Source organism: Fringilla coelebs (genome assembly GCF_963513975.1).
Source record: "Fringilla coelebs genome assembly, chromosome: 1".
In the NCBI taxonomy this organism is placed as follows: Eukaryota; Metazoa; Chordata; class Aves; order Passeriformes; family Fringillidae; genus Fringilla; species Fringilla coelebs.
In genome coordinates, this window is record NC_140028.1 from 1,182,157 (window position 1) to 1,207,927 (window position 25,771).

The window sequence follows — 25,771 nt, forward strand, 5'->3', positions numbered from 1 at the left end:
CCCATTTTTTGTCACTTCCCACCCATTTTTCTCACTTCCCACCCATTTTTTGTTATTTCCCACCCATTTTTTCTCATTTCAAATCCATTTTTTCTCACTTCCAACCCATTATTTCCCATTCCCAACCCATTTTTTGTGTTTTCCCACCGATTTTTTCTCTCTTCCCACGCATTTCTTCTCTCTTCCCACCCATTTTTTCTCACTTCCCACCCATTTTTTCTCATTTCCAACTCATTTTTTCTCACTTCCCACCCATTTTTTGTCACTTCCCAACCCATTTTTTCTCTCTTCCCACCCATTTTCTGTCATTTCCAATCCATTTTTGTCACTTCCCACCCCATTTTTCATGGTTCCAAGCCAACTCCATTCACTCCCCACCCATTTTTTCTCACTTCCCACCCATTTTTTCCCATTCCCAACCCATTTCCCCCACTCCCAACCCATTTTTTCTCATTCCCAACCCATTTTCCCCCTCTCCCACCCCATTCCCCCACTCCCACCCCATTCCCCCATTTCCAACCCACTCTCAACCTTTCATCTCCATCTTTAATTCCTCCACCTCCTCCCGCCGCGTCCGCCTCCACCTCCACCGCCGTCGCTAAAACTCCTCCGCCTCCCCCCACCCCAACCCCTCCCCAACAAACCCTTCCCCACCCCCTCCCCAAACCCCAAAAAAAACCCCAAAAAAAGTCCGGTTTTGGCTCATTTTTGGATCTGGAATATAAAAAGGCGCAGGTTGATGTTCTTGGCCGCCAGCAGTTTGTTGCACTCCACCGAGTCGACGATGGGCAGCGCCATGTAGTCGGTCTCGTTGCTCTCGTTGCTGAAGACGAAGTGGTAGATGACGGGGTTGATCTTGACGTCGTCGTAGGGCCCCTCCAGCAGGAGGAAGGAGCACTCCATGGGCGAGTTGACCTTGCTCTTGAGGATCAGCTGGAAGCTCAGCGTGCGCTTGCACGACAGGTTGGGGTTGCGCTCCGAGTCGTTGACGCGCGCCTTCAGCACCCACGTCTGGTTGAGCACGGTCAGGCGCGGCGTCTCGTAGTACAGGCGCGTGATGAAGTCGTCCGTGCGGTACGGGCGGAACTGCACCTCTGGGGGTGGGGAGAAATGGGGAAAAAATGGGAAAAAAAATGGGATTATTGATGGGAAAAGGCAGGAATTGGTCAAGAATTTTTAGGGATCCATTGGGGTCTTAAAAGGTTCCAGAAGCGATCATCGGATCCTACAAGGATTCATCGTCATCATTCAATATTCCTGGAATTATCACCAGATCCTCCAAGGATTCACCAGGATCCTACAAAATTCCAAGGATCATCACCAGATCCTACAAGGATTCACCAAGATCTTCAGCAATTTCCACAATTATCAATGGATCCCATCAGGATCCTACAACATTCCCAGGATCATCATCAGATCCTACAAGGATTCACCAGGATCCTACAGAATTCCCAGAATTCTCAATGGAGCCCATCAGGATTTATCAGGATCCTACAGAATTCCCAAAACTCTCAATGGATCCCATCAAGATCCTACAACATTCCCAGGATCATCACCAGATCCTAAAATGATTCCTCAGGATGCTCCAAAGCCGGGATCCCAGTCCCATCCCAGTCTGTTCCAGTCCATCCCAGTCCATCCCAGTCCATCCCAGTCCGTCCCAGTCCGTCCCAGTCCATCCCAGTCCATCCCATTATCCCATCCCAGTCCATCCCAGTCCCTCCCAGTCCATCCCAGTCCATCCCAGTCCATCCCAGTCCATCCCAGTCCGTCCCAGTGCCCCCAGCTCTGGTTGAGCACGCTCAGGCGCGGCGTCTCGTAGTACAGGCGCGTGATGAAGTCGTCCGTGCGGTACGGGCGGAACTGCACCTCTGGGAAAATGGGAAAAACTGGGATTATTGATGGGAAAAGGCAGGAATTGGTCAAGAACTTTTAAAGGATTCATCGGGGTCTTGGAAGGTTCCAGAAGCGATCATCGGATCCTACAAGGATTCACCGTTATCCTACAAAATTCACGTAATTCTAAATGGATCCTACAAGGATTCACCAAGATCCTACAGAATTCCCAGAATTCTAAATGGATCCTACAAGGATTCACCAAGATCCTACAGAATTCCCAAAATTCTCAATGGATCCCATCAGGATCCTACAACATTCCAAGGATCAACACCAGATCCTAAAATGACTCCTCAGGATGCTCCAAAGCCGGGATCCCAGTCCCATCCCAGTCTGTTCCAGTCCATCCCAGTCCATCCCAGTCCCATCCCAGTCCATCCCAGTCCGTCCCAGTCCATCCCAGTCCATCCCAGTATCCCATTATCCCATCCCAGTCCATCCCAGTCCATCCCAGTCCGTCCCAGTGCCCCCAGCTCTGGTTGAGCACGCTCAGGCGCGGCGTCTCGTAGTACAGGCGCGTGATGAAGTCGTCCGTGCGGTACGGGCGGAACTGCACCTCTGGGAGAAAAAAGTTGGGATTATTGATGGGAAATGGGTGGGAAAAATTTGGGAAAAGGCAGGAATTGGTCAAGAATTTTAAAGGATCCATCGGGGTCTTGGAAGGTTTCAGGAGTCATCATCGGATCCTACAAGGATTCATCGGCATCCTACAAAATTCCCAGGATCATCACCAGATCCTACAAGGATTCACCAAGACCCTACAAAATTCCCTAAATTCTCATCAGATCCTCCAAGGATTTATCAGGATCCTACAGAATTCCCGGACTGATCAGCAGATCCTAAGGTTGATATCCCAGGATGCTCCTAAGACAGGATCCCAGTCTCATCCCAGTCTGTCCCAGTCTGTCCCAGTCCATCCCAGTATCCCATTATCCCATCCCAGTCTGTTCCAGTCCATCCCAGTCCATCCCAGTCCATCCCAGTCTCATCCCAGTCCATCCCAGTATCCCATTATCCCATCCCAGTCTGTTCCAGTCCATCCCAGTCCATCCCAGTATCCCATTATCCCATCCCAGTCCATCCCAGTCCATCCCAGTCCGTCCCAGTGCCCCCAGCTCTGGTTGAGCACGCTGAGGCGCGGCGTCTCGTAGTACAGGCGCGTGATGAAGTCGTCCGTGCGGTACGGGCGGAACTGCACCTCTGGGGGGAAAGAATTTGGGATGAGATGGGAAAAAAGTTGGGAAAAAGCAGGAATTGGTCAAGAATTTTTAGGGATCCATCGGGGTCTTGGACGTCATCATCGGATCCTACAAGGATTCACCGTTATCCTACAAAATTCACCGAATTATCACCAGGTCCTACAAGGATTCAGCATTGTTCTACAAAATTCCCAGGATCATCACCAGATCCTAAGATTGATGCTCCTAAGACAGGATCCCAGTCCATCCCAGTCCCATCCCAGTCCATCCCAGTCCCATCCCAGTCCATCCCAGTCCCATCCCAGTCCATCCCAGTCCATCCCAGTCCATCCCAGTCCATCCCAGTCCGTCCCAGTGCCCCCAGCTCTGGTTGAGCACGCTCAGGCGCGGCGTCTCGTAGTACAGGCGCGTGATGAAGTCGTCCGTGCGGTACGGGCGGAACTGCACCTCTGGGAAATGAGAAAAAATGGGATTATTGATGGGAAATGGGTTGGGAAAAGGCAGGAATGGTCATGGAATTTATATGGGTTCATTGGGGTCTTGGAAGGTTCCAGAAGCGATCATCGGATCCTACAAGGATTCACCGTTATCCTACAGAATTCACCGAATTATCACCAGATCCTACAAGGATTCATCATCATCATTCAATATTCCCAGGATCATCACCAGATCCTACAAGGATTCACCATTATCCTACAATATTCCCAGGATCATCACCAGATCCTGCAAGGATTCACCAAGATCTTGAGAAATTTCCAGAATTCTCACTGGATCCTACAAGGATTTACCAGGATCCTACAAAATTCCCAGGATCATCATCAGATCCTACAAGGATTCACCAGGATCCTACAGAATTCCCAAAACTCTCAATGGATCCCATCAGGATCCTACAACATACCCAGGATCATCACCAGATCCTACAAGGATTCACCAAGATCCTACAAAATTCCCAGAATTCTCACCAGGATTCCACAAAATTCCCAAATTTCTCCTCAGATCCCAAAAGAATTCGCTGGGATTCCCACAAAATTCCCAAATAATTCTCCTCGGATCCTACAAGGATTTATTGGGATCCCAAAAAATTCCCAAAAATTCTCCCAGGATCCCCAAATTTTCACTAGGATGCCACAAAATTCCTAAAATTCTTCCAGGATTCCACAGAATTCCCAAAATTCTCCTCAGATCCTACAAAGATTTATCGGGATCCCACAAAATTCCCAAAAATTCTCACCAGGATCCCAAAAAATTCCCAAAAAATTCCCAAAAATTCTCCCCAGGGTCCCAAAATTCTCATCAGGATCCCACAAAATTCCCAAAATTCTCCCCAGGATCCCACAGAATCCTCCAGAATTCCCAGAATTCTCACCAGGATCCCAAAAATTTCCCAAAATTTCTCCCCAGATCCCAAAAAATTCCTAAAAATTCTCCTCAGATCCCAAAATTCTCATCAGGATCCCAAAATATTCCCAAAATTTCTCCTCAGATCCCAAAATTCTCCCCAGGATCCTAAAAAATTCCCAAAAATTCTCACCAGGACCCCAAGAAATTCCAAAATTTCTCCTCAGATCCCAAAGTTTTCACCAGGATCCCAAAAAATTCCCAGAATTCTCACCAGGATCCCCAAAAATTCCCCAAAATTCTCATCAGGATCCCACAAAATTCCCAAAAATTCTCACCAGGATCCCAAAAAATTCCCAAAAATTCTCTCAGGATCCCAAAAAATTCCCAAAAATTCTGCTCAGATCCCAAAAAATTCCCCAAAATCTCCCAGGATCCCAAAATTCCCCCCAGGATCCTAAGCAAATTCCCAAAATTCTTCTCAGATCCCAAAGAATTCCCAAAATTCTAACCAGGATCCCGAAAAATTCCCAAAATTCTCACCAGGATCCCAAAAAATTCCCAAAAATTCTCACCAGGATCCCCAAAAATTCCAAAAAAATTCCCAAAAATTCTCCTCAGTACCCAAAATTTTCCGCAGGATCCCAAAAAATTCCTGGAATTCTCACCAGGATCCCAAAAAATTCCCAGAATTCTCACCAGGATCCCCAAAAATTCCCCAAAATTCTCATCAGGATCCCAAAAAATTCCCAAAATTCTCCCAGGATCCCACAAAATTCCCAAAATTCTCATCAGGATGCCAAAAAATTCCCAAAAATTCTCACCAGGATCCCAAAATTCTCCTCAGGATCCCCAAAAAATTCCCAAAATTTCTCCCCAGATCCCACAAAATTCCCGGAATTCTTTGGGATCCCGTTCGGCTCCGTCGTCGTCCCGACAGAATTCCCAATTTTTTTTTGGGAATTCTGCCCCATCCCATCCCAAATTTTCTCTTCCCAGACCCGAAATCTTCGGGAATTCCGGGAAAATCTCAAATCTCCATTTCCCACTCGGAAAAATTTCGGGAAAATGTTGGAAAATCAAAAAAAATTCTGGGAAAAATCTGGAAAAATCCTCAAAAAAGCTTGGAAAATTCCAGAAAACTCGGGAAAAATCTCGGAAAATCCCAAAAATTCTTGGAAAATCCCCCAAAAATTCCTGGAAAATCCCAAAAAATTCTCAGAAAATTAAAAAAAAAAAATCTTGGAAAATTCCCAAAATTTGGGGAATTTTCTGGAATTTTCTGGGATTTTCTGGAATTTGGGAATTTTTTTCAAGCTCTGGGTCTGAGGTTCTCCGAGATGAGCGGGAAAAATCTTTGGAAAAGACCCAAAAAATCTTGGAAAAGACCCAAAAAATCTTGGAAAAGACCCAAAATTTCTGGAATTTTCTGGAATTTTCTGGGATTTTCTGGAATTTTGGGAATTTTTTCAAAGCTCTGGGTCTGAGGTTCTCCAAAATGAGCGGGAAAATCTTTGGAAAATCAAAAAAAAACTTGGAAAATTCCAAAAAAATTCTTGAAAATCCTGGAAAAGGCCGAGAAAACGGCGGAAAATTCCAGAAAATCAAAAAAAACCCCTTGGAGAATCTCAAAGAAACTTTGGAGAAAGTTCTGGAAGCTTCAGAAAATCCTTGGAGAAGCTGGGAAAAGTCTTGGAGAAGATTCTGGAATTCAGGGAAAAGTCTTGGAGAACCCCAAAGAACCTTCTGGAAACCTTGGAAAACTCTTGGAGGACGTCAAGGAACCTTCTGGAAACCACAGAAAACTCTTGGAGAACCTCAAAGAACCTTCTGGAAACCATGGAAAATGCTTGGAGAACCTCAAAGAACCTTCTGGAAATCATAGAAGATCCTTGGAGGACCTCAAGGAACCTTTTGGAATCCATGGAAAACTCTTGAAGAACACCAAAGAACCTTCTAGAAACCATAGAAGATCCTTGGAGAACCTCAAAGAACCTTCTAGAAACCACGGAAAACTCTTGGAGGACCTCATAAAACCTTCTAAAAACAATAAAAAACCCTTGAAGAACCCAAAAGAACCTTCTGGAAACCATGGAAAACCTTGGAGGACTTCATAAAACCTTCTAAAAACCAGGGAAAACCATTGGGCAACCCCAAAGAACCTTCTGGAAACCACGGAAAAGCCTTGAAGAACCTCAAAGAACCTTCTGGAAACCACAGAAAACCCATGAAGAACCTCAAAGAACCTTCTGGAAACCAGGGAAAACCCTTGGAGGACTCCATAAAACCTTCTAGAAACCGCGGAAAACTCTTGATGGACCTCAAAGAACCTTCTGGAAACCATAGAAGATCCTTGGAGGACCTCATAAAACCTTCTAGAAACCACGGAAAACCTTTGAAGAACCCCAAAGAACCTTCTGGAAACCACAGAAAAGCCTTGGAGGACTTCATAAAACCTTCAAAAAACCTCATAAAACCTCGGGAACACCCCGGAATTTTCCAGAAGGTTCCGCCCGTACCGGTGTAGCCGATCTTCTCGAAGCTGAGCAGGCTGAAGATGCTGTTGTAGAGCTGCATCTCCTGCTTGGAGAACCCCAAAGAACCTTCTAGAAACAATGGAACTCACTTGGAGAACCTCATAAAACCTTCTAAAAACCACAGAAATTCATTGGAGAACCTTAAAGAACCTTCTGGAAACAACGGAAAAACCTTGGAGGACCTCATAAAACCTTCTAAAAACCATGGACAACCCTTGGAGGACCCCATAAAACCTTCTGGAATCCATGAAAAACTCTTGGAGGACCTCATAAAACCTTCTAAAAACCACAGAAAACCCCTGAAGAACCCAAAAGAACCTTCTGGAAACCACGGAAAACCATTGTAGGACCTCATAAAACCTTCTAGAAACCACAGAAAACCCTTGGAGGACCTCATAAAACCTTCTAAAAACCATGGAAAACCATTGGAGAACCTCAAAGAACCTTCTGGAAACCATGGAAGACCCTTGGAGGACCTCATAAAACCTTCAGAAAACCACGGAAAACCTTTGAAGAACCCCAAAGAACCTTCTAGAAACCACGGAAAACCCTTGAAGGACCTCACAAAACCTTCAAAAAACCTCATAAAACCCCGGAATTTTCCAGAAGGTTCTCCCCGTACCGGTGTAGCCGATCTTCTCGAAGCTGAGCAGGCTGAAGATGCTGTTGTAGAGCTGCATCTCCTTCTTGCGCGTTTGGTCCATCTCGTCCAGGATGTCCATCAGCTCGTTGCCCGTCTTGGTGGGGTGGGAGCACTCGGCCTCGTGCACCGAGAGCTCGTGGAAGGGGCCCTGCCAGGGACAGCCGATGCGTTTGTACTTGCACTGCGTCACCCTGCGGAGACGGGACAGCGTCGGCACGCGGGGACCACCGAGCGGGAAGGATCTCCAGGACTTTGAGGTGTCCCACCAGCCCAAAAGCACCAAAATCCACCGAGAAACCACCCCAAACCAGCCCAAAACCACCAAAAACCACCCCGAGACTCCATAAAACCTCAAAACTTGCAAAAAAATCCCACAAAAAATCTCCAAGATCCTTCTGGTGGAGCTCCAAGAAGGATCTCGAGAACTTTGAGGTGTCCCACCATCCTGAAGTCACCTAAAGCCACCTCAAAACCACCCCAATCCACCTGGAAACCACCCCAAAGCACCCCGAGACTCCATAAAACCTCAAAAAATCCCAAAAAAATCTCCAAGATGCCCAAGAAAGATTTTGAGAACTTTGAGATGTCCCACCAGCCCAAAAGCACCAAAAACCACCTCAAAACCACCCCAAACCACCTGGAATCCACCCCAAACCACCCCGAGACTCCATAAAACCTTCAAAAATCCCTGAGATCCTTCTGGTGGAGCTCTAAGGAAGATCTCGAGAACTTTGAGGTGTCCCACCACACCAAAACCACCAAAAACCACCGAGAAACCATCCCAAACCAGCCCAAAACCACCAAAGACCACCCTGAGACTCCATAAAACCTCCAAAAATCCCTGAGATCCTTCTGGTGGAGCTCCAAGAAAGATCTCGAGAACTTTGAGGTGTCCCACCAGCCCAAAAGCACCAAAATCCACCTCAAAACCATCCCAAACCACCCCAGAACCACCAAAAACCACCCCAAGACTCCATAAAACCTCCAAAAATCCCAAAAAAATCTCCAAGATCCCCAAGAAAGATCTCGAGAACTTTGAGGTGTCCCACCAGCCCAAAACCACCAAAAACCATCCTAAAACCACCCCAAACCACCTGGAAACCACCAAAAACCACCCTGAGACTCCATAAAACCTCCAAGAATTCAAAAAAAAATCCCTGAGATCCTTCTGGTGGAGCTCTAAGGAAGATCTCGAGAACTTTGAGGTGTCCCACCAGCCCAAAACCACCAAAAACCACCCGAAAACCATCCCAAACCAGCCCAAAACCACCAAAGACCTCCTCCAAACCCCATAAAACCTCCAAAAATCCCTGAGATCCTTCTGGTGGAGCTCCAAGAAAGATCTCGAGAACTTTGAGGTGTCCCACCACACCAAAATCACCAAAAACCAGCGCGAAACCACCCCAAACCACCTGGAATCCACCAAAAACCACCCCGAGACTCCATAAAACCTCCAAAAATCCCAAAAAAATCCCAAAAAAATCCCAAAAAATCCCCAAAAAATCCCCCAAAAATCCCCCAAAAAATCCTAAAAAATCCAAAAAAACCACCAAAAAATAAAAAAAAAAATCCCTCCAAAATCCCCCAAAAAAATCCCCAAAAAATCCCAAAAAAATCCCAAAAAATAAAAAAAAAAATCCCAAAAAATCCCAAAAAATTCCCAAAAAATCCCCAAAAATTCCCAAAAAATCCCAAAAAATTCCCCAAAAAATCCCAAAAAATCCCCAAAAAATCCCCAAAAACCCCCCCAAAAATTCCAAAAAATCCCAAAAATTCCCAAAAAAACCCCCCAAAAAATCCCCAAAAATCCCCAAAAATCCCCAAAAAATCCCAAAAAACCCCAAAAAAATCCCCAAAATCCCAGACCTGTCCTGGCACTCCTCCTTCTGGTGCTGCTCCAAAGATCTCGAGAACTTTGAGGTGTCCCACCACCCCAAAACCACCCCAAACCACCTGGAATCCACCCCAAACCACCCCGAGACTCCATAAAACCTCAAAATATCCCAAAAAATCCCAAAAAATCCCCAAAAAATTCCCAAAAATATCCCAAAAAATCCCCAAAAAATCCCCAAAAAATCCTAAAAAATCCAAAAAAACCACCAAAAAATCAAAAAAAATCCCCAAAAAATCCCCCAAAAAATCCCAAAAAAATCCCCAAAAAATCCAAAAAGAATCCCAAAAAAATTCTCCAAAAACCCCAAAAAAACTCCAAAAAATCAAAAAAACCCCCCAAAAAATCCCAAAAAAACCCAAAAAAAATCCCAAAAAAACCCCAAAAAATCCCAAAAAATCCAAAAAAAATCCCCAAAAAATAAAAAAAAAAATCCCAAAAAATCCTTTAAAAATTCGAAAAAATGCCCAAAAAATAAAAAAAAAATCCCAAATAAATCCCAAAAAATCCCCAAAAAATCCCAAAAAATCCCCAAAAAACCCCCAAAAAATCCCCAAAAAACCCCCCAAAAAATCCCAGAAACCCCAAAAAAATCCCTAAAATCCCAGACCTGTCCTGGCACTCCTCCTTCTGGTGTTGTCCCAGAGATCTCGAGAACCTTGAGGTGTCCCACCACCCCAAAACCACCAAAAACCACCTGGAAACCACCAAAAACCACCCCGAGACTCCATAAAACCTCCAAAAATCCCAAAAAAATCCCCAAAAACCCCCCAAAAAATCCCAAAAAATCCCCAAAAAATTTCAAAAAAAATCCAAAAAAACATCCCAAAAAATCCCCAAAAAATCCCCCAAAAAATCCCAAAAAACCCAAAAAAAATCCAAAAAAATCCCAAAAAATTCCCCAAAAATTCCCTAAAAAATCCCCAAAAAACCCAAAAAAAATCCAAAAAAATCCCCAAAAAATCAGAAAAAAATCCCCCAAAATCCCCAAAACATCACAAAAATCCCCAAATAAATCCCAAAAAATCCCAAAAAAATCCCCAAAACATTCCCCAAAAAAATCCCCAAAAAATCCCCAAAAAATCCCAAAAAATCAAAAAAAATCCCAAAAAATACCCAAAAATCCCCAAAAAATCCCCAAAAAATCCCCAAAAATCCCCAAAAAATCCCCAAAAATCCCCAAAAAACCCCAAAAATCCCAGACCTGTCCTGGCACTCCTCCTTCTGGTGCTGCTCCAAAGATCTCGAGAACTTTGAGGTGTCCCACCAACCCAAAACCACCAAAAACCACCTGGAATCCACCCCAAACCACTTGGAATCCATCCCAAACCACCCCGAGACTCCATAAAACCTCCAAAAAACCCCAAAAAAATCTCCAAGATCCCCAAGAAAGATCTCGAGAACTTTGAGATGTCCCACCAGCCCAAAACCACCAAAAACCATCACGAAACCACCCCAAACCACCCCAAAACCACCAAAAACCACCCTGAGACTCCATAAAGCCTCCAAAAATCCCCAAAAAATCTCCAAAAAAATCCCAAAAAATCCCCAAAAAATCCCAAAAAAATCCCCAAAAAAATCTGCAAAAAATCCCCAAAAAATCCCAAAAAATCCCCAAAAAATCCCCAAAAAATCCCCAAAAATCCCAAAAATTCCCCAAAATTCCCCAAAAAAATCCCAGAAAATCCAAAAAAAAATCCCCCAAAAATCCCAAAACCTCCCGGACCTCTCCTGGCACTCCTCCTTCGGGTGCTGCTCCAAAGATCTCGAGAACTTTGAGGTGTCCCACCAACCAAAACCACCCCAAACCACCCCAAAACCACCCCAAACCACCCCGAGACTACATAAAACCTCAAAAAATTCCAAAAAAATCCCCAAAAAATCCCAAAAAATCATTAAAAAAATCCCCAAAAAAATCCCAAAAAAATCCCCAAAAAAATCCCCCAAATCCCCCAAAAAATCCAAAAAAATCCCAAAAAATCCCAAAAAAATCCCCAAAAAATCCCCAAAAAATCCCCAAAAAATCCCCCAAAATCCCCAAAAAATCCCCAAAAAAATCCCAAAAAAATCCCCAAAAAAATCCCAAAAAATCCAAAAAAACCCCAAAAAATAAAAAAAAAATTCCCCAAAAAAATCCAAAAAAATCCCCCAAAAAACCCCCAAAAATCCCAAAAAATCCCCAAAAAATCCCAAAAAAATCCCCAAAAAATCCCCCCAAAAATCCCAAAAAATCCCAAAAAAATCCCCAAAAAATCCCCCAAAAAAATCCAAAAAAATCCCAAAAAATCCCCCAAAAAATCCCCCAAAAATCCAAAAAAATCCCCAAAAAATCCTTAAAAAATTCCAAAAAATGCCCAAAAAATAAAAAAAAAATCCCAAATAAATCCCCAAAAAATCCCAAAAAATCCCCAAAAAAACCCCAAAAAATCCCCCAAAAAATCCCAAAAAATCCCAAAAAAAACCCCAAAACTCCCAGACCTGTCCTGGCACTCCTCCTTCTGGTGCCTCTCGAGCAGCGAGCGGGGGAACTGGCGGGCGCAGAAGCCGCACTCGGCCGGCAGCTCGCTGACCGCCTTCTCCACGGCCAGGTTGCGGCAGCAGAGGCTCTTGGAGATCTCGCAGCGGCAGTTGGGACACGTGGCCTGCTCCTCCTTCAGCCGCGAGTCGGCCAGCAGGTGGATGAAACAGCCGGCGCACATCAGGTGCCCGTTGGTGCACTGCGGAACATTCCGGAAAAAATTGAAAATTTGGGAATTTTTGGGGCGAGGAGGACGCGGGAATCGGGGCGTGGGAGAAAATCCCGGTGGGAATGGTGGGTTCTGGTGGCTCAAGGGTTAATCGGGCGGCAGGTGGATGAAACAGCCGGCGCACATCAGGTGCCCGTTGGTGCACTGCGGAACGTTCCGGAAAAATGTGAAAAATTTGGGAATTTTTGGGGCGAGGAGGATGCGGGAATCGGGGTGGGTAGGGAAACTGAGGCACGGCGGGGCTGTGGGAATGGTGGGTTCTGGCGGGTCAAGGGTTAACAGGGCAGCAGGTGGATGAAACAGCCGGCGCACATCAGGTGCCCGTTGGTGCACTGCGGAACATTCCGGAAAGAATTGAAAAATTTGGGAATTTTTTGGGGCGAGGAGGACGCGGGAATCGAGGCGTGGGAGAAAATCCCGGTGGGAATGGTCGGTTCTGGCGGTTCGAGGGTTAACAGGGCGGCAGGTGGATGAAACAGCCGGCGCACATCAGGTGCCCGTTGGTGCACTGCGGAACGTTCCGGAAAGAATTGGAAAATTTGGGAATTTTTGGGGCGAGGAGGACGCGGGAATCGGGGCGTGGGAGAAAATCCCGGTGGGAATGGTCGGTTCTGGAGGTTCAAGGGTTAACAGGGCAGCAGGTGGATGAAACAGCCGGCGCACATCAGGTGCCCGTTGGTGCACTGCGGAACATTCCGGAAAGAATTTAAAAAATTTGGGAATTTTTGGGGCGAGGAGGACGCGGGAATCGGGGTGGGCGGGGAAACTGAGGCACGGCGGGGATGTGACAATAAATCCCGGTGGGAATGGTGGGTTCTGGTGGTTCAAGGGTTAATCGGGCAGCAGGTGCCCGTTGGTGCACTGCGGAACATTCCGGAAAGAATTGAAAAATTTTGGGAATTTTTGGGGCGAGGAGGACGCGGGAATCGGGGTGGGCGGGGAAACTGAGGCACGGCGGGGCTGTGACAATAAATCCCGGTGGGAGTGGTGGGTTCTGGCGGTTCAAGGGTTAATCGGGCGGCAGGTGGATGAAACAGCCGGCGCACATCAGGTGCCTGTTGGTGCACTGCGGAACATTCCGGAAAAATTTGAAAAAATTGGGAATTTTTGGGGCGAGGAGGACGTGGGAATCGGGGTGAAAAGGGAAACTGAGGCACGGCGGGGTTGTGACAATAAATCCCGGTGGGAATGGTGGGTTCTGGCGGTTCAAGGGTTAACAGGGCAGCAGGTGGATGAAACAGCCGGCGCACATCAGGTGCCCGTTGGTGCACTGCAGAACGTTCCGGAAAGAATTGAAAAATTTGGGAATTTTTGGGGCGAGGAGGACGCGGGAATCAGGGCGTGGGATAAAATCCCGGTGGGAATGGTGGGTTCTGGCGGTTCAAGGGTTAACAGGGCGGCAGGTGGATGAAGCAGCCGGCGCACATCAGGTGCCCGTTGGTGCACTGCGGAACATTCCGGAAAAAATTGGAAAATTTGGGAATTTTTGGGGCGAGGAGGACGCGGGAATCGGGGCGCGGGAGGGGAAACTGAGGCACGGCGGGGTTGTGACAATAAATCCCGGTGGGAATGGTCGGTTCTGGCGGTTCAAGGGTTAACCGGGCGGCAGGTGGATGAAACAGCCGGCGCACATCAGGTGCCCGTTGGTGCACTGCGGAACATTCCGGAAAAATTTGAAAAAATTGGGAATTTTTGGGGCGAGGAGGACGTGGGAATCAGGGTGAGCAGGGAAACTGAGGCACGGCAGGGTTGTGACAATAAATCCCGGTGGGAATGGTGGGTTCTGGCGGTTCAAGGGTTAATCTGGCAGCAGGTGGATGAAACAGCCGGCGCACATCAGGTGCCCGTTGGTGCACTGCGGAACATTCCGGAAAGAATTGAAAAAATTGGGAATTTTTGGGGCGAGGAGGATGCGGGAATCGGGGTGGGTGGGGAAACTGAGGCACGGCGGGGCTGTGGGAATGGTGGGTTCTGGCGGTTCAAGGGTTAACAGGGCGGCAGGTGGATGAAACAGCCGGCGCACATCAGGTGCCCGTTGGTGCACTGCGGAACATTCCGGAAAGAATTGAAAAATTTGGGAATTTTTGGGGCGAGGAGGACGCGGGAATCGGGGTGGGCGGGGAAACTGAGGCACGGCGGGGTTGTGACAATAAATCCCGGTGGGAATGGTCGGTTCTGGTGGTTCAAGGGTTAATTTGTGCCGGGGTTTGGATCTGGGTTGCCCTCGGGGTATCGGTTATTGATTATTGATCGGTAATAATGATCAGGGATGTTCTGAATTCAGCCTCGTTGGCCCATTGGATTTCTGCTCGTTGATCGCCAATTCCCATTGATCCCCAATTCCCATTGATTCCCAATCCCCATTCATCCCCAATTCCCATTGATCACTCATTGATCCCCAATTCCCATTGATCCCCAATTCCCATTGATCACTCATTGATCGCCAATTCCCACTGATCGCTCATTGATCCCCAATTCCCATTGATCCCCCATTGATCCCCAATTCCCCATTGATCCCCAATTCCCCATTGATCCCCAATTCCACATTGATCCCCAATTCCCATTGATCCCCCATTGATCCCCAATTCCCCATTGATCCCCAATTCCCCATTGATCCCCAATTCCACATTGATCCCCAGTTCCCATTGATCCCCCATTGATCCCCAATTCCCCATTGATCCCCAATTCCCCATTGATCCCCAATTCCACATTGATCCCCAGTTCCCATTGATCCCCCATTGATCCCCAATTCCCCATTGATCCCCAATTCCCATTGATCCCCAATCCCCATTGATCCCCAATCCCCATTGATCCCCAATTCCCATTGATCACTCACTGATCCCCAATTTCCATTGATTCCCAATTCCCATTGATCACTCATTGATCCCCAATTCCTATTGATCACTCATTGATCCCCAATTCCCCGTTGATCCCCAATTCCCATTGATCCCTATTGATCCCCCATTGATCCCCCACTGGAATTCCCCATTGATCCCCAATTCCCCATTGATCCCCAATTCCCCATTGATCCCCAATCCCCATTGATCCCCCATTGATCTTCCATTGATCCCCAATTGATCCCCAATTCCCCATTGATCCTTCATTGATCCCCAATCCCCCATTGATCCCCATTGATCCCCAATTCCCCATTGATCCCCCATTGATTCCAATTCCCATTGATCACTCATTGATCCCCATTGGAATCCCCTATTGATCCCCATTGATCCCCCATTGATCTCCAATTCCCAATTGATCCCCAATTCCCATTGATCCCCCATTGATCCCCAATTCCCCATTGATTCCCCATCGATCCCCAATTCCCATTGATCCCCAATTCCCCATTGATCCCAATTCCCATTGATCACCAATTCCCATTGATCACCAATCCCCATTGATCTCCAATTCCCAATGATCCCCATCAATTGATCCCCATTGATCCCCAATTCCTCATTGATCCCCCATTGATCCCCAATTCCCATTGAGCCCCAATTCCCCATCGATCCCCAATTCCCCATTGATCCCCATTGATCCCCAATTCCCATTGATCACTCATTGATCCCCAATTCCCATTGATCCCCATTGATCCCCAATTCCCATTGATCCCCATTGATCCCCAATTCCCATTGATCGCTCATTGATCCCCAATTCCCCATTGATCCCCATTGATTCCCCATTGATCCCCAATTCCCCATTGATCCCCAATTCCCAATGATCCCCATCAATTGATCCCCATTGATCCCCAATTCCCACTGATTCCCCATTGATCCCCAATTCCCCATTGATCCCCAATTCCCATTGATCCCAAATTCCCATTGATCCCCAATTCCCATTGATCACTCATTGATCCCCAATTCCCATTGATCCCCATTGATCCCCAATTCCCATTGATCGCTCATTGATCCCCAATTCCCCATTGATCCCCATTGATTCCCCATTGATCCCCAATTCCCCATTGATCCCCAATTCCCAATGATCCCCATCAATTGATCCCCATTGATCCCCAATTCCCACTGATTCCCCATTGATCCCCAATTCCCCATTGATCCCCAATTCCCATTGATCCCAAATTCCCACTGATTCCCATTGATCCCCAATTCCCCATTGATCCCCCATTGATCCCCATTGATCCCCAGTTCCCCATTGATCCCCAATTCCCCATTGATCCCCCATTGATTCCAATTCCCCATTGATCCCCATTGATCCCCAATTCCCATTGATCCCCAATTCCCATTGATCCCCAATTCCCATTGATTCCCCATTGATCCCAAATTCCCCATTGATTCCCCATTGATCCCCATTGATCCCAAATTGCCCATTGATCCCCCATTGATCCCCAATTCCCATTGATCCCCAATTCCCATTGATTCCCCATTGATCCCCAATTGCCCATTGATCCCCCATTGATCCCCAATTCCCATTGATCCCCAATTCCCCATTGATCCCCCATTGATCCCCATTGATTCCCCATTCACCCCCCATTCATCTCCATTGGAATTCCCCATTGATCCCCATTGATCCCCATTGGAATTCCCCATTGGAATTCCCCATTGGAATTCCCCATTGATCCCCATTGGAATTCCCCTTTGGAATTCCCCATTGGAATTCCCCATTGGAATTCCCCATTCCCATTCCGAGGTTAATTACACCCAGAATTAATTAAATCCCACCCTTAATTAATTCCCAGGATTTCACCTCACCCTGGATTCATTAATCTCAGATTTAATTCACTCCCAAATTTAATTAAACCCTTGATTAATTAATCCCAGGTTTGATCCTATCCGAGCATTAATTAATCCCGGGTTTAATTAAATCCCAGAATTAATTAATCTCAGATTTAATTAAACCCTGCATTTAATTAATCCTTGGGTTTGATCCCATGCCAGCTTTAATTAATCCCACGACTTAATTAAACTCCAAATTTAATTAATCCCAGATTTAATTAGCCCCAGATTCAATCCCACCTCAGGATTAATTAAATCCCTGGAATTAATTGATCTCTGCAGCTAATTAAACCCCAGCTTTAATAAATCCTGGAGTTAATTAATCAATCCGCAGATTAATTAATCAATTAAGTGGATCCCATCCCAGGGAGTAATTAATCCCAGATTTAATTAAATCCCAGGATTTGATCCCATCCCAGGATTAATTAATCCCAGCTTCAATCAATCTCTGAACTAATTAATCAATCTATGGATCAATCAGTTAATTAATTAATAGGATCTCATCCTGGAATTATTAATCCCAGCTTTAACAAATTCTAGAATTAATTAATCAATTAATTGGAGCTCATCCTGGAATTAAGAAATGCCTGCACTAATTGATCCATCTCTGAATTAATTAATTAATTAATTAATTAATCAGTTCTCAATTAATTGGATCCCATGTGGGGATTATTAATCCCAGCTGTAATCAATTAATTAATCAATCCCTGGATTAATTAATTGAGTAATCAATTCACTGGATTCCATCCTGGGATTAATTAATCCCAGTTTTAATAAATCCCAGAATTAATTAATCCATCATGGCGTTAATCAATTAACTAGATCCCACCCTGGAATTAATTAATTCCAGAATTAATTAATCCCAGATTTAATTAATCCTAGAATTAATTAATCCTGGTTTGAATTAATGCTAGAATTAATTATTAAATCCCAGACGTAATTAATCAATTAATCAATTACTCAATCAATTAATTGAAACCCATCCTAGAATTAATTGACCCCATCCTGAATTAATCCCAGAACTAATTAAATTATCCCTGTATTAATAAATCAATTAATCAATCAATTAATTAATCAATCAATTAATTGGATCCCATCCTGGCACTAATTAACCCCAGATTTAATTAAGCCCAGAATTAATTCCTCAGTCAACCCCTGAATTAATCAATTAATTAATCAATTAAATAACCAACCAATCAACCAATCAATTAATCAATCAATCAATCCATCCATTAATCAATCAAAACCCATTCACTGGATCCCATCCTGGCATTAATTAATCCCAGATTTAATTATTCCCAGAATTAATTCCTCAGTCAATCAATTAATTTTTCAATAAATAACCAACTAATAATCAATCAATTAATCCATCAATCAATCCATTAATCAATCAATAGCCAATTCATTTGATCCCATCCTGGCACTAATTAACCTCAGATTTAATTAACCCCAAACTTCATTCCTCAATCAATCAATCAATCCCTGAATTAATAAATTCATTAATCAATTCAATAACCAATCAATCAACCAATCAATCAATCAATACCAAATGAATTGGATCCCATCCTGGCACTAATTAACCCCAGATTTAATTAACCCCAAACTTCATTCCTCAATCAATCAGTTAATTAATCAATCAATTACCTAATCAATTCATCAACCGATCAACCAATCAATCCATCAATCAATCAATACCCAATTGATTGGATCCCATCCTGGCACTAATTAACCCCAGATTTAATTAATCCCAGAATTAATTCCTCAATCAATCAATCCCTCAATTAATCAATTAACCCCAGAATTAATTCCTCAATCAATAAATTAATTTATCAATAAATAACCAACCAATTAATCAATCAATCAATCAATCAATCCATCAATCAATCAATACCCAATTGATTGGATCCCATCCTGGCACTAATTAACCCCAGATTTAATTAACCCCAGAATTAATTCCTCAATCAATCCCTGAATTAACCAATTAATCCCAGAATTAATTCCTCAATCAATCAATCAATCAATCAATCCCTGAATTAATCAATTAACCCCAGAATTAATTCCTCAATCAATCAATCAATCAATCAATCCCTGAATTAATCAATTAACCCCAGAATTAATTCCTCAATCAATCAATCAATCAATCCCTGAATTAACCAATTAACCCCAGAATTAATTCCTCAATCAATCAATCAATCAATCCCTGAATTAACCAATTAACCCCAGAATTAATTCCTCAATCAATCAATCAATCAATCAATCCCTGAATTAACCAATTAACCCCAGAATTAATTCCTCAATCAATCAATCAATCAATCAATCCCTGAATTAACCAATTAACCCCAGAATTAATTCCTCAATCAATCAATCAATCAATCCCTGAATGAACCAATTAACCCCAGAATTAATTCCTCAATCAATCAATCAATCAATCAATCCCTGAATTAACCAATTAACCCCAGAATTAATTCCTCAATCAATCAATCAATCAATCCCTGAATTAACCAATTAACCCCAGAATTAATTCCTCAATCAATCAATCAATCAATCAATCAATCCCTGAATTAATCAATTCATTAATCAATTAATCAACTAATCGATCACCCAATTAATCAATCAATCCATTAATCAATCAATCCCCAATTGACTGGATCCCATCCTGGCATTAATTAACCCCAGGATTAATTAACTCCAGAATTAATTCCTCAATCAATCCCTGAATTAACCAATTAACCCCAGAATTAATTCCTCAATCAATCAATCAATCCCTGAATTAATCAATTCATTAATCAATTAATCAACTAATCGATCACCCAATTAATCAATCAATGCATTAATCAATCAATCCCCAATTGACTGGATCCCATCCTGGCATTAATTAATTAACCCCAGATTTAATTAATGAACCCCTCCAGCCTTGCCTTGGTGGCCCCTGGTGACACTTTGGTGGCCCAGGGGGGGACAGGGACACCCTGGGACACTTTGGTGGCCCTGGTGACACTTCGGTGGCCCCTGGGGGGGTTTGGTGGCCCAGGGGGTGACACAGGAGCCCTTGGTGGCCCAGGGAGAACATGTGGTGGCCCCAGGGCTTGGTGGCCCCTGAGGGGACTTTGGTGGCCACCAGGATGGTTTGGTGACCCAAGAGGGGACAGGGCCACTCTGGGATGGTTTTGGTGGCCCTGAGGGGACTTTGGTAGCCCTGGGGGGTGTTTGGTGGCCCACAAGGGGACTTTGGTGGCCCTGGGGGACTTTGGTGGCCCCTGGTGGCACTTTGGTGGCCCAGGGGGTGACACAGGAGCCCTTGGTGGCCCAGGGGGAGCATTTGGTGGCCCCAGCAGGGTTTGGTGGCCCTGAGGGGACTTTGGTGGCCCCCAGGAAGGTTTGGTGGCCCTGAGGGGACAGAGACACCTTGGAGATGGTTTTGGTGGCCCTGAGGGGACTTTGGTGGCCCTGGGACACTTTGGTGGCCCCTGGTGACACTTTGGTGGCCCTGGGACACTTTGGTGGCCCCTGGTGTCACTTTGGTGGCCCAGGAGGTGACACAAGAGCCCTTGGTGGCCCTGGGGGGGGGTTTGGTGGCCCAGGAGGGGACTTTGGTGGCCCTGGGACACTTTGGTGGCCCCTGGTGGCACTTTGGTGGCCCAGGGGGGGGGTTGGTGGCCCTGGGACACTTTGGTGGCCCTGGTGGCACTTTGGTGGCCCAGGGGGTGACACAGGAGCCCTTGGTGGCCCAGGGGGAGGGTTTGGTGGCCCCAGGCCTTGGTGGCCATGAGGGGACTTTGGTGGCCACCAGGAAGGTTTGGTGGCCCCCAGGAAGGTTTGGTGGCCATGAGGGGACTTAGGTGGCCCCCCGGGACAGTTTGGTGGCCCCCAGGATGGTTTGGTGGCCCCTGAAGGAGATTCAGTGGCCCAGGAGGGGACAGAGAGGCCCCTGGGGGGGTTTGGTGGCCCCTGGGAGAGTTTGGTGGCCCATGAGGGGACAAGGCCACTCTGAGGGGACTTTGGTGGCCCCTGGGGGGGGTTTGGTGGCCCAGAGGGTGATACAAGAGCCCTTGGTGGCCCTGGGGGGGGGTTTGGTGGCCCAGGAGGGGACAGGGACACCTTGGGACACTTTGGTGGCCCTGGTGACACTTTGGTGGCCCAGGGGGTGACACAGGAGCCCTTGGTGGCGCAGGGAGAACATGTGGTGGCCCCAGGGCTTGGTGGCTTTGGTGGCCCCTGGGGGGGGTTTGGTGGCCCTGAGGGGACTTTGGTGGCCCCTGGGGGGATTTGGTGGCCATGAGGGAGATTCAGTGGCCCAGGAGGGGACAGGGCCACTCTGGGATGGTTTTGGTGGCCCTGAGGGGACTTTGGTGGCCCTGGGGGGTGTTTGGTGGCCCACAAGGGGACTTTGGTGGCCCCTGGGACACTTTGGTGGCCCTGATGACACTTTGGTGGCCCAGGGGTGACACAGGAGCCCTTGGTGGCCCAGGGGAGGGTTTGGTGGCCCAGGAGGGGACAGGGCCACTGTGGGTGGCCCCTGGTGGCACTTTGGTGGCCCTTGGGGAGGGTTTGGTGGCCCCAGGGGTGACACAGGAGCCCTTGGTGGCCCACGGGGGGACTTTGGTGACCCCAGGGCTTGGTGGCCCCTTGGGGACTTTGGTGGCCATCAGGACAGTCTGGTGGCCACAAGGAGGGTTGGTGGCCCCTGAGGGGACTTTGGTGGCCACCAGGAAGGTTTGGTGGCCCTGGGGGACTTTGGTGGCCCCCAGGACAGTTTGGTGGCCCCTGGGGGAGATTCAGTGGCCCAGGAGGGGACAGAGAGGCCCCTGGGGGGGGTTGGTGGCCCCTGGGGGACTTTGGTGGCCCACAAGGGGACAAGGCCACCCTGAGGGGACTTTGGTGGCCCTGAGGGGACAGTTTGGTGGCCCCCAGCAGGATTTGGTGGCCCATGAGGGAGATTCAGTGGCCCAGGAGGGGACAGGGCCACTCTGGGATGGTTTTGGTGGCCCTGAGGGGACTTTGGTAGCCCTGGGGGGGGTTTGGTGGCCCACAAGGGGACTTTGGTGGCCCTGGGACACTTTGGTGGCCCCTGGTGGCACTTTGGTGGCCCAGGGGGTGACACAGGAGCCCTTGGTGGCCCAGGGAGAACATTTGGTGGCCCCAGGGCTTGGTGGCTTTGGTGGCCACCAGGAGGGTTTGGTGGCCCTGAGGGGACTTTGGTGGCCCCTGGGGGGATTTGGTGGCCCTGAGGGGACTTTGGTGGCCTCCAGGAAGGTTTGGTGGCCCCTGAGGGGACTTTGGTGGCCCTGAGGGGACTTTGGTGGCCCCCAAGAAGGTTTGGTGGCCCTGAGGGGACTTTGGTGGCCCCCCAGGACAGTTTGGTGGCCCAAGGGGAGCATTTGGTGGCCCATGAGGGGACAGGGCCACTCTGGGATGATTTTGGTGGCCCTGGTGGCACTTTGGTGGCCCAGGGGGTGACACAGGAGCCCTTGGTGGCCCCTGGGGGGGGTTTGGTGGCCCAGGAGGGGACAGGGCCACCTTAGGGGGGAGGGTTGGTGGCCCTGAGGTGACGTTGGTGGCCCTGGATGAGCCCTGAAGGGACTGGGGGTGACAAAAACCCCGGGGGTGACACTGGGTGTCCCCAAGGGGGGTGACAGGGCCACCAAGGGGGGTGGCAGGGCCACCAAGGGGGGGGGCAGGGCCACCAGGGCCACCAAGGGAGGTGACAGGGCCACCAGGGGAGGTGACAAGGCCACCAGGGGACGTGACAGGGCCACCGGGGGGGGTGACAGGGCCACCAGAGGGGGTGACAGGGCCACCAGAGGGGGTGACAGGGCCACCAGGGCCACCAAGGGGGGTGACAGGGCCACCAGGGGAGGTGACAGGGCCACCAGAGGGGGTGTGACAATGCCACCAGGGGGAATGACAGTACCACAAAGGGGGGGAAAGGGGGGTGACAGGGCCACCAAGGGATGTCCCTGTCCCCAAGGGGGGGTCCAGGTGTCCCCAGGGAGGTGACAAGGCCACTGGAGTGTGTCCCCATGTCCCCAAGGGGTGTCCCTGTCCCCAAGGGGTGGCCCTGTCCCCTGAGCATGTCCCCAAGGGGGTGTCCCTGTCCCCAAGGGGTGTCCCTGTCCCCTGACAGTGTCCCAATGAGGGTGTCCCTGTCCCCAAGGGGGTGGCCCTGTCCCCAAGGGATGTCCCTGTCCCCTGACAGTGTCTCTAAGGGGTGTCCCTGTCCCCAAGGGGGTGTCCCTGTCCCCTGAGTGTCACCAAGGGGGTGTCCGTGTCCCCAATGAGGGTGTCCCTGTCCCCAAGTGGGTGTTCCCGTCCCCGACCCCCTCAGCCGTGTCCCCACGATGTCCCCCCGTCCCCAATTGTCGCCTCCCTCACCTGATAGACGGAAGTGTCCCCAAGGGGGGTGTCCCTGTCCCCTGACAGTGTCCCAATGAGGGTGGCCCTGTCCCCACGATGTCCCCCCGTCCCCAATTGTCGCCTCCCTCACCTGATAGACGGAAGCCTTGGGCAGGTCGAGGCACACGGTGCAGCAGAGCACGGAGTAGAGGCGCTCCTCCAGCTTCACGCTGCCCGCCGCCCCCTCGGCGCCGCCGCCGCCGCTCCCGGCCGCCCTCAGCCGCTTCTTGGGCGGCGCGTCGGGATCGGCGCCCGCCTCCAACAGCAGCGCCGCCGCTTCTTCCGCGCCGCCGCTTTCGCCGCCGCCCAGAGCGGCCGCGGCTGCGGGACCGGGAGCGGCCGCGGAAGGAGCGGAGGGAGCGGCGGGGCCGCCGCCGGCATCGCGCTCCTCCGGCCCGGACATCGCCGCCATCGCCGCCGCCTCACCCCGCCGCCATCTTGGCCGCCCTCACGGCTTCCCCTCAGGGGTGGAGCCAATCGGAGGGAGGGAGAGGCGGGGCGGGAAAAGGGGGAGCCAATGGGAGGGCGAGGAGGGAGGAGCGAAGGGTGAGGCGGCCAATGGGAGGGGGAGGTTTGGGGTTGGGGGCGGGGATTTCAACGGCAGGGCCGGCGGCTGCCGGTAGAGGGGGCGGGGTTTGGTGACGTCACGAGGGACGGGCCAATGGAAGGAGGGAGAGGGTAGAAGGCGGGGTTTGGGGGCGGGGCTTGTGGCGGGATCCTGCGGGGGGGGGCGCGCTCGGGGCCACCAGTATAAACCAGTATGGACCAGTATGGACCAGTATGGGACCAGTATAAACCAGTATAAATCAGTATGGACCAGTATAAACCAGTATGGACCAGTATAAATCAGTATGGACCAGTATGGACCAGTATGGACCAGTATGGACCAGTGTGGACCAGTATAAACCAGTATTAACCCAGTATGGACCAGTATGGACCAGTATAAACCAGTATAACCCAGTATAAATCAGTATGGACCAGTATGTACCAGTATAAACCAGTATAACCCAGTATGGACCAGTATGGACCAGTATAAACCAGTATAACCCCGTACGGACCAGTATGGACCAGTATGGACCAATATGGACAGGTATGGACCAGTATGGGACCAGTATAAATCAGTATGGACCAGTATAAACCAGTATAACCCAGTATGGACCAGTATGGACCAGTATAAACCAGTATGGACCAGTATAAACCAGTATGGACCATTATAAACCAGTATAACCCAGTACGGACCAGTATGGACCAGTATGGACCAATATGGACCGGTATGGACCAGTATGGGACTAGTATAAACCATTATGGACCAGTATAACCCAGTATAAACCAGTATGGACCAGTATGGACCAGTATAAATCAGTATGGACCAGTATGCACCACTATAAACCAGTATGGACCAGTAAGGACCAGTATAAACCAGTATGGACCAGTATAAACCAGTATGGACCATTATAAACCAGTATAACCCAGTATGGACCAGTATGGACCAGTATGGACCAATATGGACCGCTATGGACCAGTATGGGACTAGTATAAACCAGTATGGACCAGTATAACCCAGTATAAACCAGTATGGACCAGTATGGACCAGTATAAATCAGTATGGACCAGTATGCACCACTATAAACCAGTATGGACCAGTAAGGACCAGTATAAACCAGTATGGACCAGTATAAACCAGTATGGACCATTATAAACCAGTATAACCCAGTATGGACCAGTCTGGGACCAGTACAGACCAATATGGACCGCTATGGACCAGTATGGGACTAGTATAAACCAGTATGGACCAGTATAACCCAGTATAAACCAGTATGGACCATTATAAACCAGTATAACCCAGTATGGACCAGTCTGGGACCAGTACAGACCAATATGGACCAGTATAAACCAGTATGGACCAGTATGGACCAGTATGGACCAATATGGACCAGTATAAACCAGTATGGACCAGAATGGACCAGTATAAACCAGTATGGACCAGAATGGACCAGTATAACCCAGTATGGACCAGTATGGACCAATATGGACCAGTATAAACCAGTATGGACCAGAATGGACCAGTATAAACCAGTATGGACCAGAATGGACCAGTATAACCCAGTATGGACCAGTATGGACCAATATGGACCAGTATAAACCAGTACAGACCAGTATGGACCAGTATGGACCAGTATAAACCAGTATAACCCAGTATGGACCAGTATGGGACCGGTATGGGACCAGTATAACCCAGTATGGACCAGTACGGACCAGTACAGACCAGTATGGACCAATATGGACCAGTATGGACCAGTATAACCTAGTATGGACCAGTATGGACCAGAATAAACCAGTATGGACCAGTATAAACTGGTATAAACCAGTAAGGACCAGTTTGGACTGGTAAAGACCAGTATGGAC

The 25,771-nt window shown here is 48.2% G+C and overlaps 1 protein-coding gene across 1 annotated transcript; it reads right to left on the minus strand.

Annotated features, from left to right (window-relative positions):
- Positions 1-674: 674 nt before the first annotated feature.
- Positions 675-23,811, minus strand: LOC311155127 (zinc finger TRAF-type-containing protein 1-A-like). Its single transcript, XM_084208046.1, has 4 exons — positions 23,457-23,811; positions 11,983-12,221; positions 7,593-7,804; positions 675-1,094 (listed from the first exon to the last, which is right to left on the minus strand). The coding sequence occupies exons 1-4, from the start codon at positions 23,775-23,777 to the stop codon at positions 703-705; spliced, it is 1,164 nt and encodes a 387-aa protein (XP_084064172.1). The 5' UTR covers positions 23,778-23,811; the 3' UTR covers positions 675-702.
- Between the last annotated feature and the right edge of the window lie 1,960 nt (positions 23,812-25,771).

Coding starts and splice junctions, on each gene's coding strand:
- LOC311155127 (XM_084208046.1), bottom strand. CDS start 23,777: ATGGCGGCGATGTCCGGGCCGGAGGAGCGCGATGCCGGCGGCGGCCCC. Junction 12,222..23,456: donor CCAAGGCTTCCGTCTATCAG/GTGAGGGAGGCG, acceptor AATGTTCCGCAG/TGCACCAACGGGCACCTGAT. Junction 7,805..11,982: donor AAGGAGGAGTGCCAGGACAG/GTCTGGGAGTTT, acceptor CCGTCTCCGCAG/GGTGACGCAGTGCAAGTACA.